This window comes from Ictalurus furcatus, chromosome 11 (genome assembly GCF_023375685.1).
Source record: "Ictalurus furcatus strain D&B chromosome 11, Billie_1.0, whole genome shotgun sequence".
NCBI classification, from domain to species: Eukaryota; Metazoa; Chordata; class Actinopteri; order Siluriformes; family Ictaluridae; genus Ictalurus; species Ictalurus furcatus.
Window position 1 is genome coordinate 22591116 of NC_071265.1, and position 16105 is coordinate 22607220.

General features: G+C 38.9%; 1 protein-coding gene across 1 annotated transcript in view; it reads left to right on the forward strand.

The window, feature by feature from the left end:
• LOC128615218 (copine-9-like) overlaps positions 1–16105 on the forward strand; it is a 127353-nt gene that overhangs the window by 103244 nt on the left and 8004 nt on the right. The window contains exons 15-20 of the mRNA XM_053637111.1: positions 1978–2024; positions 3967–4148; positions 6220–6347; positions 9132–9234; positions 9750–9807; positions 14318–14391. Of these exons, the coding sequence (XP_053493086.1) occupies positions 1978–2024; positions 3967–4148; positions 6220–6347; positions 9132–9234; positions 9750–9807; positions 14318–14391 (592 nt within the window). The remainder of the gene's footprint in view (positions 1–1977; positions 2025–3966; positions 4149–6219; positions 6348–9131; positions 9235–9749; positions 9808–14317; positions 14392–16105) is intronic.

Here is a 16105-nt window from a genome sequence, read left to right on the forward strand (position 1 = left end):
AAAAAGTTGGGGGACAAAACCTAGATTTTTAAATGGGGGGTCCCCATGTATAATGGCTCCTATGCCCATGACTAGAAGAGCTGTTCTGGAGTGGGAACTCTCCATGGTGCTGTAGGCTTTGTCCCAACAGCCTTTTGAGCCCCTGGGGGCATTTCCCCTAAACTTCTGTCCTTGCTGACAGCTTAATTCCTGGCCCTGGCTTCAGCCAAACGTGTCAGTGATTTACATGCACTCTCTATTCATTCCTTGTGCACTAAATTCTCTCTCAGTGGAGATAAATTTTTTCTTAGGCCCAACCCGACCTTTATGCCTAAATGCTTCCCAGCATTCACCTGGGAGGTGGTTGAGCTTTCCGTTTTTCATTCTCCTGGTGGTGTGGCTGCCTCGTGGACTCTGATTGCAGGACATCTGTTCTGCTGCAAGCTGGGCCTCTCCCCATACATTTGTCAGATACTACCAGCTCGATGTCACTAAGACCATATCCTTCCTCCCTTAAGTCCTCTTCTCCATCTTGAAGCTTAGGCTGTTAGGCTTCGCTAATTCATGTCACCAGCATGTCCTTCATGTTCCACCTGCGTACCACTATCACCTTCATGCATGGTGTTACCAGGTGTGTCATGGGATGCGTCAAGCACCACCTATCTAGGTGACCATCCCCTGGCTTACAGGGACTCACTGCGAGTGTGTGGGGCACCCGGGGAGTTGTCCATTTCTCCCATAGGTGGATCTCGAACACGAGATGATGAAAGAGAACAATAGGTTATTGTCCATAATCCCGATTATCTGAAACATCAAGTGTAAAATAATCAAAACTGAGCCAAGTATCAGCCAGAAAAAAATAATCCAATCCAAGCCATGGGAAATAACAAAATAAGCAAATACAAAACTTTTGTTCACTAGAACACTTGCATTTAAAAGAGTTATTTTGGCTGAGATGGAATCTGAGATTGATTGTGAAACAGTTAATGAAGAATGTTGCAGTCGATGGAGGACATGATCTTGCTTGGCAGTGATGTGAGGATGACCAGATGAAGGGAATGTGGAACAGGCAGCAAGGGTTTGTGTTAGGCTGGTGACATAGTTACAGCAGATAAATGAAATAACCCCAAGCAATCTTCAAAGTGGTAATCTAGTTCACAGACTTTACTTATCCATGTTATTCCAGGATTTGATTGTTCAATCAGGTTTTTAACAGTGGCGATAAAACACAAAACGACATGACAAACACACAGCAGAGAGCAGCCACAAAAACATGCTCAAACTATGTAGTTTTTAGTAATGAGATATACAGGGGCACTGAACCCTGTTTCACAAACATAGGTTCTAGCCAATTACAATAACAGTTAAATTTACCAGTTTTGTTGAGTGTAAAAGCCTACAGTGGTCCATGTGTTTCCAGTATGCAGGATGCCGATTTCTGAGATTTCTTGCACTGGTTTAGTAAATATAACGTGCAAGTGTTTGATCATCAGATTATTGTAAACATGTATTATCAATGTATATGATTACTTAATGTTTGCTAATGCAGAAAGATTTTCACCCATATGCTATTCTATTAGAACTTTCAGAGTTCTACAAAGTTTCACAAAAAGTGTGTTGTGTGACTGCTTGCTAACCTGCTTATGTGCCCTGTTAAGAAGGAATTGCAGCTCCTATAATTCAGTCCAATTGAGAAGAAGTGTTACATACAGTAATGTGATGTAAAATGGGAACTCAAAATTTAATAAATAGCCTAAATTTAATGAAATTAAAAACAGTTATATTTTAATAATTAAACCAGATTTAATGGTCAATTTAAAATATTCTGTAAATCAACTTTATCTGCATAGCAACTGCATTCCAACTCAAGCAGCCGCAACCCCACGGTTGAGAATCCATCATGTTAGAACCTATGTCTTTTAGGGAGGGGAATTCACAAACCTGTTAGAATGGTTGCCAGTTTTTTGTGATAATCTGTACTGTCTTTGGTTACAAAAGGACACAACTCAACTTCACTGTGGCCATAGATTTCACAGCATCAAATGGTAAGTGTCTATTAATACTAAACATTATTTTAAAATTTTACTTACAATTATTGTTATTGTCAAATATCAAATGAATGATGAATCCTTGTCCTCCTGGATTCTGAATACCTTTGCTGTATGATTAGCTAAGAAACTTCAAAAGAAATACAAAATAAACTGTAGGTAGTGAACTGAAGTACTTGCAAAGCAATGACTGGGGTTTAACTAACTTAGCTCTTTTCTTTCTTGCACATTAATATTCTCGTTCTTAAATTATTTTCATTAAGACTTGGAAGGTGCAAGAATACTTTGTTGATTAAGCAGTAATGAATTCATTAAGTATTAAATATTGAAGTTAATAAAATTTCACATTCTTACAAATCCTGGCACTGTCCCCTTTCATGCAACCCTTTAAGAGCTTTCCAACCAGTTCTAAATATCAGTTCATTAGCTAGTGTGTCAAGAGTGGTTAATTGTATATGATGGAGTAATATTGTTCCAGAAAACATTGCTACAGTCATGTGAAAAAATAAGAAACCCCATGAAAATGGATGCCGTTTTGACATATTTGGACAAGCAAATATTTTATCCTCTTTGAAACAGTGCCTATTAATAAAGTTGATACACTCTATCAAATGACACATAAAACTGACATTTTCTAGTAATTTTCACAATTTAAATTAACAAAAAACAGATCAGTCAAATGAAAAAAGTAAGTACACCCCTACATTTATTACACCAAATCCATAAAATTAGAATCAGGTGTTCAAGATTCCATGCTAGTGATTAGAACCTGCTTAGGGAGTGCAGGTGGAACCTGTCTTATAATTACCCCTCTCATATCTAGTGTCTGGTGTTCCCTTTGCTATTGAGGTGTGTGGTGTTATCATGGCAAGATCTAAAGAGTTTTTTAAGGCCTTCAGAATAAAAGGTTGTGGATGCCCATGAGTCTGGCAAGGGACCATCTGATGCAAAAAGAATTCTCCAAGAACCCCTAAATTTAATCACAAAATCTACTAGTAAGTCTTGCAACTGTTGGTATCAAAGCTCATGTGTCTAAAATCTGCAAGAGATTGCACAAGTTTGAGCTGCATGTGAGGCGTACCAGGAAAATGCCTTTGTAAGACTACAGTTTGCCAGTGAGCATATAGGCAAAGACCAGGACAAATCAAAGATAGAGTTGTTTGGCCACAGTTACAGCAGACATGTTTGGCACAGACCAAAGACAGCTCTTCAGGAGAAGCACCTCATACCACCTGTGAAACACAGTGGTGGAAATGTTATGGTTTGTGGTTGCTTCCCTGCCTCAAGGACTGGACAGCTTGCATTCATTGATTCAACTATGAATTCTGCATCAAATAAAATAGTTCTTGAAGATAATGTGAGGCCATCTGTGCAAAAGTTGAAGTTGAACCGAAAGTGGACCTTTCAACGGGTTAATGATCCTAAGTACACTAGCAAATCCAGCAAGGAATGGCTCAAAAAGTAGAAATGGAGGGTTATGGAATGGCCTAGTCAAAGCCCGGATTTGAATCCCATTGAAATGTTGTGGGGGGATTTGAAACTGGCAATACATGCAAGAAAACCCTCAAACATCTTGCAACTGAAAGAATATTGAATGAAAGAGTGGTCAAAAATTCCAGCAAGCCGATGTCAGAGACTGGTGGACAGTTATGCAAAATGCCTACAAGAAGCTATTTCTGCTAAAGTGGGTAATACTAGCTTCTAAGGCTAAGGGTGTACTTACTTTTTATGTTGAATAAATGATTGAAAAAGTTCATTTTCCTTGTGGTTTTGTTCAAGTATATCAACGTCATTAATAGGCACTGTTTCAAAGATGATCAAATGTTTGCTTGTCCAAGTATGTTTAAAAAAAAAAAAAATTAATTTCCATGGGGTGTACTTATTTTTTTCACATGATGGTACATATTATTTAGCTGTGATTTTTCTTCTGTGATCTCAGGTAACCCAGCTCAGCCAACCTCCCTGCATTACATGAGTCCATATCAGATGAACACCTATGCTATGGCATTGAAGGCAGTAGGGGAGATTATTCAGGACTATGACAGTGACAAGCTTTTCCCAGCATATGGATTTGGAGCCAAACTGCCTCCCAATGGCAAAATCTCCCATGCCTTTCCTCTGGTGAGATCACTATAAGGAGTCTTTATTAATCACATATACATTACAGCAGAGTGAAATTCTTTTCTTCTCATAGCCCAGCATGTCAGGAAGCTGGGCTCAGAGTGCATGGTCAGCTATGATACAGCACCCCTGGAGCAGAGAGGGTTAAGTGCCTTGCTCAAGGGCCCAACAGTGGCAGCTTGGCAGCCGACCTTCTGATCAGTAACCCAGAGCCTTAACCACCAAGCCACCACTGCCCCACCATTGTGAATCTGATATCACAAAACACAGCCTGGATCATTAAAAAAAATTAAAAAACACATGCCATAGGATAGCAATAAGGAAACTCTTCACAGGGTATTGTTGATATACAAATTGAGCAATAAACTGTACATGAACTGGAATGGCATACAGCTCAATTCCTCATGCATGTTTAGCTCTGCTCCATAGTAATTAATCACACAAACCCTCCCTTGTTATTCTGAGAGTATGAGAAAAGCCTTATGAAAATTAAAAAACCTTCTTGTGAAATATGAAGAGATGCACACTAAGGTAACTGAGTAGTCTGCATAAGCCCAGAGGCAAGAGAGGCAGAGTTGCTGAATATGGTTTAAGAACAAATTGAAGCACAATATCAGTCAGTCTTTCTTCTTTTTTAACAAAGTCACATAATAAAGGGAGAATTGATGGGTTGAAAGAGAGACTGAGACAAAAATGAAACCATTGAATAAAGAGTTATCCTTGAGCTTCAGTTGTGCCTTGTCTCTATGCGTGAGTAGAGGAACAAAGAAGAAATTAGGAGTGGATGAATGGGAGAAAACAATAAGGAAAAGACTGAAATGGGGGGTGGGTGACAAGGAAGCAATATCAGTTTTACTCTGTGAAGGCTGATAAATTAAGTCATCAGTAAAATGATAATATATGTTTAATTAAATAAAACTATGTATGTACAATGCAGGCTAAAGAATCCTGGTTGGTGGGGGATCAACAGCTTTCTGAACTAATGAGTACAAAAAGCTGCAGGGCTAAAACTGTTGTACTGGGATACTTTGCATAATTCAATTTAGTTTGTTAAGAACTGTCTATAACTTTCCCCATTAACTTTATGTTGTAATCATATTTCTTAAATTGGAACCCAGCTTAGCATGACAGTACTTAGACTGTGTCATGTTAAAGCAACTTTAATTACAACAATGACATATTATGTAACAAACCATGTGTTCCTCACTCCCTTTGTTCATGTATTTGAGGTCTTTAAATACTTTTACACTCCCTTTGATTCCTGTTCTCTGGGTTAATGCTATATCAGGACAGAACCAAAGTATTCATTCACAATACAGAAGAAGGACCCCTGCATTGACCTTGAAGACTCACTGCTCAGTGCTTAATTTATTCATTTAGCATATTTACACATACATAGTATCTCACAAAAGTGAGTACACCCTCACATTTTTGTAAATATTTGATTATATCTTTTAATGTGACAACACTGAAGAAATGACACTTTTCTACAATGTAAAGTAATGAGTGTACAGCTTGTATAACAGTGTAAATTTGCTGTCCCCTCAAAATAACTAAACACACAGCCATTAATGTCTAAACCGCTGGCAACAAAAGTGAGTACACCCCTAAGTGAAAATGTCCTGAAAATGTCACTGAACATTTATTGTTCAGTGTACTGAGCTCAGTTCAGCTTGATCAAATTTAGGAAAATTTTGCTCCTCAGAAATAGAAAGGAATTAAAAATGTATATCTGCTAAGAAATGTGAATGTGTCTAAAGGTTTTAGAAAGGTAGCCCTTTCTGGCAATGTAGCCTAAGAAATACTCCAAAATCTAAAAAGGTTCCTATAAAATGTGATTCACTTTCGGCTGCATTCAATCTCACGCCCTCCTGCTCTTTGCTCCTGCAGGGTCAGGAGTTCACTCCCACCAGTCTAGCAGTCTAATAACTAACCACATATGAGGCACTTTAGTGGCTGCTGGAGGCCTGTATATACCACAATGTCATGAGGAACTCACACAACTTTAAAGATCAGCTTAAAGTGGTGAAATCTCTGGTGTTAGTGTTCTATGTGTGTGTTTTTTCTTCAGAATGGTAACAGTGAGGACCCAAACTGTGTGGGGATAGAGGAGGTGCTGGAGGCTTACTTCCAAAGTCTCAGAAAAGTCCAGCTTTATGGACCAACCAACTTCGCCCCGGTCATTAACCAGGTAGCAAGGTAAGACTCTGTGTGACGTGAGAATAGAGAGACTTGTGCCATTTAGTTGGTTGGGGATTTTGTATTCTTGCCCTATGGGCATACAGTGATGCTGAACCAATCAGACAGAACTAGTGAGATACCTTACTGCCTGCTGTGCTGACTGTTATATTCAAACCTAATTTTTACACACATACAAACACACACACACACACAAACACACACACACAAACACACGCACACACACACACACACACACACAAATATTTAAAAAAAAATTCCGTTAGAAGTCAAAGCCTATTTATATTTCTGAATATAGTTATGAATATCAACACGAACATTTTTTTAATTAAATCACCTTATGTAAAATTGATCCAGTTTACCTTCTTAAACTGAATCTGTAAGCAGGTACTTATTGTTGGATGTACATCTGTAACTATTTAGCAGATATCTGAATTAGTTAATAGTAAAATAGTTAGTAAAATACTATACAATATTAATATATTGTACAGTATTTGATCTGAATTGATTATATACAGTTATTAATTCCTCTGTTAAATAAAATTTTCAGCCAAACCCCCTAACACAGATATGGAGGTTTTTTTAAAAAAAAATAATTCAAGCATTCTATATTTATTTAAACTGATTCGTGACTGAGTATTCAGTTACATGGGAGAGAGATATTTTGAAAGGTCAAAGCGACATTTGTACATTGCTTTCTGGTCTGTAGGGTGTAATGAGTGTAATAAGGATTCCTGGTACTGCATATTATTCCCGCAGAATGTTGCATTTCCCATTATAGTATATGAGTGTATAGAGGCAGTTAGAAGTGAGTATATGAACTCACATAGAGTTATCTTATTATTATTGCAGCATTATACAGTTTCCTCGAATGCTATTGGAACGGCAAGGCCAATTCATTTGTTTTTGCTATAGACTGAAAACATTTGGGTTTGAGATCAAAAGATGAATATGAGAAGAGAGTTTAGAGTCTCAGTTATATTTCCTGGTATTTATATGTAGATGTTTGAAACGACATAGAACATATCACATTTTGTATCAGACCACCCAATTTGTAGGTGAGCAAAAATATTGCAACCTGTGACTGACAGGTGTTTCTTGTTACCCAGGTGTGTCTAGTTAGATTGATTGTTTAAACAATAAATAGCTCTGAACATCTACTCTTGGTTTTAACCTTCAGTTTCACCTGTGAAGACTGCATTTGTTGTTAAAATGGATAAGTCAACATGAAGATCAGAGAGCTATCTATGGGAGAAAAGCGAGTGATTTTGAAGTGAGGCATTGCAAAACATTGGGCATAGCCAATACGACAATTTGGAATGTCCTGAAAAAGAAAGAAACCACTGGTGTACTGAGCAACAGACACCGAATGGGTCAGCCAAGGAAAACAACAACAGCTGATGACAGTAACATTGTGAGAGCTGTGAAGAAAACCCCAAAAACAACAGTCAGTGACATCGCCAATAACCTCCACAGGGCCGGGGTGAGGGTATCACAATCCACCATTCAAAGAAGACTTTGAGAGCAGAAATATAGGGGCCATACCACAAGATGCAAACCACTCATCAGCAGTAAGAATCGGGAAGCCAGATTGGAATTTGCAAAGGATTGCAGAGTTGAGCCTCCAAAGTTCTGGAACCAAGATAACTCTACCTCTACCAAAGTGATGGAAAGGCCAATGTGTGGAGAATGAAAAGATCTGCTCATGAACCAAAAAATACAACTCATCTGTGAAACATGGTGGAGGTAGTGTCAGGGCTTGAGCTTACATGGCTGCTTCTGGAAAAGGTTCACTAATCTTTATTGATGATGTAACTCATGATGGTAGCAGCAGTATGAATTCATAAGTTTACAGGAACATTTTGTCTGCCAATTTACAGAGAAATGCATCCAAATTAACAGGAGGAACATGCAGGAAGACAATGATCCAAAACACACTTCCAACTCAACAAAGGATTTCATCAGGGGGGGAAAGTGGAAGATCTTAACCCAGTTGAGCAGCATTTTACCTCCTGAAGAGGAGACTGAAGCGAGAAACCCCCAAAACAAACAACAACTGAAAGAGACTGCAGTAAAGGTCTAGAAAAGCAACACAAATGAAGAAACCAACAATTTTGTGATACCAGTGAGTCACAGGCTTGATACGGTTATTGCAAACAAGGGATATGCAAGAAAATATTAAGTGTTATTTACTTTAATTTACTTCAACACTATCTGTTTCTATAGTTTTGCTCACCTAAAAATTTGATGGTCTGATAAAAAGGGTTCTATGTTTTATGTTGTTTAACACATCTAGATGTGTTAGATGTCTAGACTCTCATCTCATATCCATATTTTGATCTCAAACCCAAATGTCTTTGGTCAAATATCGTCACTATAGCATAAAAAAATTAATTGGCCTTGCCGTTCCAGTAGTTTTGGTGGGGACTGTATGTTATAATGTTGATAACTTTCTGTAAAGGAACATCATATGGTGCATTAGTGCACGTGGGGCAGTGGTGGCATGGCGGTTAAGGCTCTGGGTTACTGATCGAAAGGACGGGGGTTCAAGCCCCAGCTGCCAAGCTGCCACTGTTGGGCCCTTGAGCAAGGCCCTTAACCCTCTCTGCTCCAGGGGTGCTGTATCATGGCTGACCCTGCGCTCTGATCCCAGCTTCCTCACAGGCTCGGGTATGCGAAAAAAACAATTTCACTGTGCTCTACTGTATATGTGACCAATAAAGACTCATTATCATTACAGTCCTCCATACATATTTCTCTTCACTCTGTCCATGTCTGTCGCAGGGCAGCGCAGGATGTGACTGATGGCTCCCAGTATTTTGTGCTGTTGATGATCACAGACGGAGTCATATCAGACATGGTGCAGACCAAAGAAGCTGTTGTCAATGTGAGACCATTTGAATTCAAATACAACCAGAATAATATAATGGGAAAGTAAATCCTGAATATACATATATAGTATATTCTGAACATATGAATATACAACAAGAAAAGAGGCTACTACTCCTAGGTTCTAAAATACTTTTGATTGAGGAAAAAAAACCTTTTATCTTAGAAACAAATTTCAACCATAAACTTTTATCAAAATTTCTTACAAGCAATAGAAAAATACTACATATTCAGTCTAATGTGCTCATAATTTTTTGAATGGTAGTGCAACTAAGAGACATCCTTATAAATATCATGTGAAATGAAAAATAAATGCTGTAGGAGCTCTAAATTGATACGTATTTGAATAGCCTATTTCATTTTGTAGGTTGCCAAAAGGTTCATGCGATATTTGAAGCATTTAAATCAGAATGTTTTCCTTAAATGCACTTGATATTACTTATAATACTACTACTACTACTACTACTACTAATAATAATAATAATAATAGGCATGTGGTTGTGTTTTCCTCAGGCTTCAGCTCTGCCCATGTCCATCATCATTGTGGGTGTGGGTCCGGCTGAGTTTGATGGTAAGTTTGCGGTGATTGTGTGTGTGTGTGTGTGTGTGTGTGTGTGTATGTGTGTGTGTGTGTGTGTGTGTAAGAGAGACAGATGCCTGATTTACCCTTTGGTCATAGCAAGATTAATAAACTCACTTCCATATGCACTTAGATGCACCATGTCACCTACAGTGTCCAGGGTAACAACCTGCATCAGGTCTCCCTTCTGAATTAGTATAGGGAAGTTATTCTGCATAGCCTGGAGTGCAGTACATAATGAAAACTCTGTATCTGAATAGTTGAGTGCTATAAGTGATATATAGTGCCCTCTACTAATATTGGCACCCTTGGTAAATATGAGCAAAGTAAGTTGTGAAAATTTGTCTTTATTGTTTAAACTTTTCATATTTTGTTAAAAAATACTCTGCTCTCATGGATATCAAACAATTACACACCTGGGTGACTAGGAACAGGATATTGCTCAACTATAACTTCCTGTTTCACAGGGATATAAAAATAAGGTAACACATAGGCCAAATTCCCTTAGTCAATCATAATAATTGGTAAGACCAAGGAATATAGCTGTGATGTGCGGAAAAAGGTTGTTGAGCTTCACAAAATGGGAAGTGGGTATAAGAAAATAGCACAAGCATTGAAAATGCCCATTTCCACCATCAGGGCAATAATTAAGAAGTTCCAGTCAACTGGAAATGTTATGAACCAACCTGGAAGAGGACGTGTGTCTATACTGTCTCAATGCACTGTGAAGAGGATGAGTCGAGTTGCCAAAAAATCTCCAAGGATCACAGCTGGAGAATTGCAGATGTTAGATGCGTCTTGGGGTCAGAAAGTCTCCAAAACTGCAGTCCGAATTCACCTACATCACCACAAGTTGTTTGGAAGGGTTTCAAGAAAAAAAGCCTCTGTTCTCATCAAAAAACAAATTCAAATGTCTTCAGTTTGCCAGACACTACTGGAACTTCAAATGGGATTGGGTTCTATGGTCAGATGAAACCAAAATAGAGCTTTTTGGCAATAAACACCAGAGGAGGTTTTGAGGCACACAGAGACGTAGCCATATGGAAAAGTACCTCATGCCCACGGTTAAATATGATGGTGGCTCTTTAATGTTTTGGGACTGTTTTTCTAGCAGAGGACCTGGGCATTTTGTTAGGATACATGGCATCATGGACTTTATCAAATATCAACAGATATTAAATGAAAACCTGATTGCCTCTGCCAGAAAGCTTAAAATGGACCGTGGTTGGATCTTCCAGCAACACAATGATCCAAAACATACATCAAAATCAACACAAAAATGGTTTACTAACCACAAAATCAAGGTCCTGCCATGGCCATCCCAGTCCCCTGACTTGAAACCCATAGAAGGCATGTGGGATGAACTGAAGAGGAGAGTCCACAAGCATGGACCTTGAAATTTGAATGATCTGGAGAGATTCTGTATGGAGGAATAGTCTCAGATCCCTTGCCATGTGTTCTCCAACCTCATCAGGCATTATAGGAGAAGACTCAGAGCTGTTATCTTGGCAAAGGGAGGTAGCACAAAGTATTGACTAAAAGGGTTCCTATAATTGTGGCAAACATATATTTAACACTGTTTTTTTTTTTTTTGCAATTGTTTGCTATCCATGAGAGCAGAATATTTTCGTGAATTTATTTTGAACAAAATATCAAAAGGTTAAACAGTAAAGACAATTTTTCACAGCCTTCTTTGCTCATATTTACCAAGGGTAACTAGTGCTAACAGTAGTGGAGGGCACTGTACATAGACACATGCCATGAATTATTTGTTTTAAAATCCTGTTGTCACACAGAGACACAATAAAAGGAGTTCCGCTTAATAATTTGTAGACTTTTACTTAAACATTTATTATGCCTGTGAGACTGTCATCTGCTTCTCAACGTGATCTCTATGTACCACATCTGTAGAAGAGAATTTGCAAAGCAAGAGTAAAAAAGACCAAAGGCTGTTCTCAGATTTTGGTGAAATTAAGAAACTGAAATTAAAGGGACACTCAAATGAAAAAAAAAACCAAAACATTTTACAATTTAAATTATACCTAAGTTTACATGAAACTTGGACATAATTTAAATCTAATGGCTCTGGAAAAAAAGGTTTATATGGAACATATATTTCTGTAGAATGCTTTCAGGACTTTTTAGTCAATTTCAGTTTAAAATTTTTATTTAATGTAAATCTGTATATGTCACTGTGACGTATGGCTTAAAAGTACCGTGATAGCGATACGAGAGCAGCTGGCTCCCTCAGCCAGCGCAGTATCTCCAGAGCGGCTCACAAAAGACTCACAAATTAGAATTTTTATAACAGTTAAACCCTCTTCATGTAATCTTAATGTTTATACTGTGTCATGTTTATCAAAATAAAACTGCTAAAACTATAGACCCCACTTTATTGGTTTTTAAATCATACAGGCTTATGTTGAACTTTCTTCTTGTACATACAGCCACTGTATTAACTTAACATAGTCAGTGAAAAGTGTTTCTGGTTGCTACATGTAAAATTCAGAAGTCTGTTTATATGAGAAATATTACATCTAATCCACTTCGTCTGCGATAAAGAAATCAAACACCACACAAGCATCACTACAGGAAGCAGAAAGTGTCCGACTTGACAGCTCCGTTTTCAACTCATCCCCCGACTTCAAGCGGCAGCTCTCGCCGATCGGTTACATCCAGCCACAGCTGAAGTCCAAAACACAGCTAGTTTTTCAGTACCTAATTGTCAAGCTTTTGTTGTTGTCCTGTTCATGTGCTATCATGTGTCCTACAGCCACTCTCATAGTCTGCATGTTTTTTACTTTGTGTCCATTGTTTACGTTTATGGTTCTTGTTTTCACAGTTTTGGTTGTTTGTTTTGCACTTGCATCCGCCACCTTCTACAATCCCTGACACTATGTTGCAGAGTTTTTCCCTGTTTCAGTAAAAATGCTGAAAATAACAATGCTTCTTGTGCCTTAATTAAAGACAAAGTCACTTATTTTATTATTCTATTATTTTATTCTCATTAAGTAAGTCTATATTGAATAACTGAATTTTCATTGCTTGTAATAAGCACAACTTACATAAATTTAGGCATTTTTGTCTAGTTTTAAGATCCAGTACATTTTTAGTGACTAGATATTTATTCTTTTTTCAAGACTTCTTACCAAGTCAGTTTTGCTTACCCCATTGGCAGATTTTTTTGCTTGATTGTAGTACATTTTAACTAGATTTAAGTGTCTTGCTTGTTTCGAGAAAGGCATTTGTTGCAGTGTATTGTTTGTTGTAATTAACATAAAATAAAAATTCTATCATTTAATTACTATTTATCCTTGGACGTCGGAACACAATATTTCCAAGAATGTATGTTTTTTCCATGCAATCGAGCATAATGGTAAAGGTGCTTTCAGCTTCCAAAGACACATTTCAGAAAAGCACCATTGAAACCCCAATAAAACTAATCCAGTCATCTGTTGTGTACATGTATATTCAAGCTTTCTGAAGCTTTCTTTGAGTAATCAATAGAAGTTACATTATAGTCATATAAATCCGCTTTAATTATCCCAGGTGCGTTCATAGTTATTTGTATATAGCTATAAATGCATAATTTCAGCTAATTTGCTAAACTGTTCAAACTGAAATGAGTTCTTTATTGTCTCTTATTCAACATGCAAAATTATTATGCTTAATAATAATTATAATGTGTTTACAATTGTTGTAATAAGATAAGATAATTGGGGAGTGGGGTCTTAGGGCCCATAGTACAAATTTGTCAGGGGACCCAAAAATCATAGTGGCACCCCTGTCAGTGGTAGTCACACATCTGGTACAGGTGTGATGAAAAGAGACTAGGTTGAAAAACATGGAACATGGAATGTGCCTTTAATTTCACTTTTAATTTGAAACCTAAATTGTGTTCAGAGTAGTCATGATTGCATTGTGCCCTTAGTCATTTTTGTCCTCTTGCATTGCATCATCGCCCTTGTTTCTCTGCTTCTCCTCTTCTTGTCCTTGTCTCTGTGTCCTCAGCTCCCATCTGTCACCCACCACTCAAAGCTCCATAGTACCCACTGTCTCATTTACATACACACTTGGATCTCCAGGATCGATACTATGCTCTCTGAGGCATGCACACAAACATACTCACACACTCTGAGCACATAACACACACGCATTGTCACACACACTCTCTAAGCACACAACACACACAGCATAAGTACCCTCTCCTCCCTGGAGAAGCAGTGCTTAAGCCTGTGCCACCTCCGGAGACTGAGCTAACTGACATCTGCCTCCAGCCTACGCACACACACACACAAACACATGCACAAACAGATGCACCCTCTCTCTGGCAGATAAACACACAGAATTATAGTAATCACTATTAAAAAGAGTAAACAATCTCCAGCATTGACAGACGGCACTGATATCCACACCGTTTCAATACACTGAATATTGTGTGGGAAAGGATGATGGTGACGAAGTGTGTGAAGATCAAACAAGTGTGTCTTCTCACTGGCAGCTATGGAAGAGTTGGATGGTGATGAGGTCAGAGTGTCATCTAGAGGACGTTTCGCGGAAAGAGACATTGTTCAGGTAATTTCCTCTTTCCCCTCTCTATTTTACCAATGCCCTTTCATAACACCAGAGTTATTGGCACCTAAACAGGCAAAAGAGTGTAAAATAAGCATTATACACAATAATTCAATAATTAGAAATTTCCACTCAACATTGTAGAACATATTTGTTTATGTCAAGGGTGTAACGATACACAGAATTCAAATTCGATATGATATAACACGGTGGTGTCTCAATACATTTTTTAATGTCAAAATAAGCTTTGCCTGAATATGTGTTAGGTTTCTATTTTCATTTGATTAAAACATTCAACATTTTAAAAGTATAATAGAGTCATGTCACAGCAAACCAGTGACTGTGTCCCATAATACACCTCAGCCTACAAACATGGCTGCCACAAACTACAACTCCCAAACCAACACACAGACACATTCACCTTCTCCACTAATCAGACACATCTGTTACCAATCACACACACACACCACCCTACCCTTTAAAAGAGAATGTTTGTCCATACAGACTTTGCGAAGTATATGTTCAGTTACTTTTGTCTCTGTCTATACCAAGCCGGTTTCTGTTGTTGATTCTCTGGTTTTGATTCTGTTTTGCCCTCGACTCTGATTATCTGCATAACCTGTTCCAGTCTGTTTGCATGATCGCCTGACCTTTGCCTGTCTTCGTTTTTGATCTTTGCCCTGTGTTTTGGATTGTTGTTTTCTCATTAAAGCTGCCATTCCTGCAGTTGCTTCCATCTTAGCCTCCATTACATGACAGAATAGTTTGCCAACACATGGATGCAGAAGGCCCTTCGGACTGGCAGCAAGCTGTCAGCACCCACGAGCATCTTATGGGGGAACATCACCAACAGCTCGTCGAACTGACTGCTCAAGTCACCAACTTTCCCAGGCAGCTCCGGTTGTCATGCAGTCCCGCACCCCTTTTTCTCTGATGCCGACACTGGAGAAATATGTAAGGGCTTTCTCCTTCAGTGTTCTCTGTATTTTGCCAGCTATGAGAGGGTGCCATAACTGTGTAAGATAGCTCACTTCATGGAGTTGCTGACCGGCAGTGCTCTAACATGGGCGATGGCTGTATGGGAGCAAGGCAGTGAGCCCATCTCCTCTTATGAGTGTTTCACGGAATTGTTTCAGCGTGTCTTCGACCATTTGGCAGAAAGCCGAGAAATGGGAGAACAGTTGCTCACCATAACCCAGGGCACATGCCGAGTAGCAGATTATGCTCTGGAGTTTCGCACCATTGCAGCAGGAAGTGGATTGAACAACACCGTGCTGAAAGCAGCCTTTCGCCCTGGTTCAAACCCAGAAGTGCTGAGCATGGCGCGATGAGCACCTAACCCTCGATTCGCTCATAGACCTCTCTATTCGTCTCGACCACCTGCTCCAAAGCTGTTGCTCACTACAGACAGAGGGGGTCCCAGCTAACACCAGCAAACTCTCCGAACCCATGCAGCCAGGATGCACACGGCTCACCAAAGAAGAAAGGGAGAGTTCCGATGGTTTTACTGCAGACAGACTGACCATCTCATCAGGCAGTGTCCCTTCTGAGCCCGGAATGGCACCAGAGACAGCGGGAGCTCCAACCCCCGCTTCCAAAGGGTGAGTCCATCCCAGATTTCTTTTCAACAAGCCTTTGACCTACCCGTCATTCTAAAACACTCATGCTTTCTGTTCTGACAGCGTTAATTGACTCCGATGTGGCAGGAAACTTCATT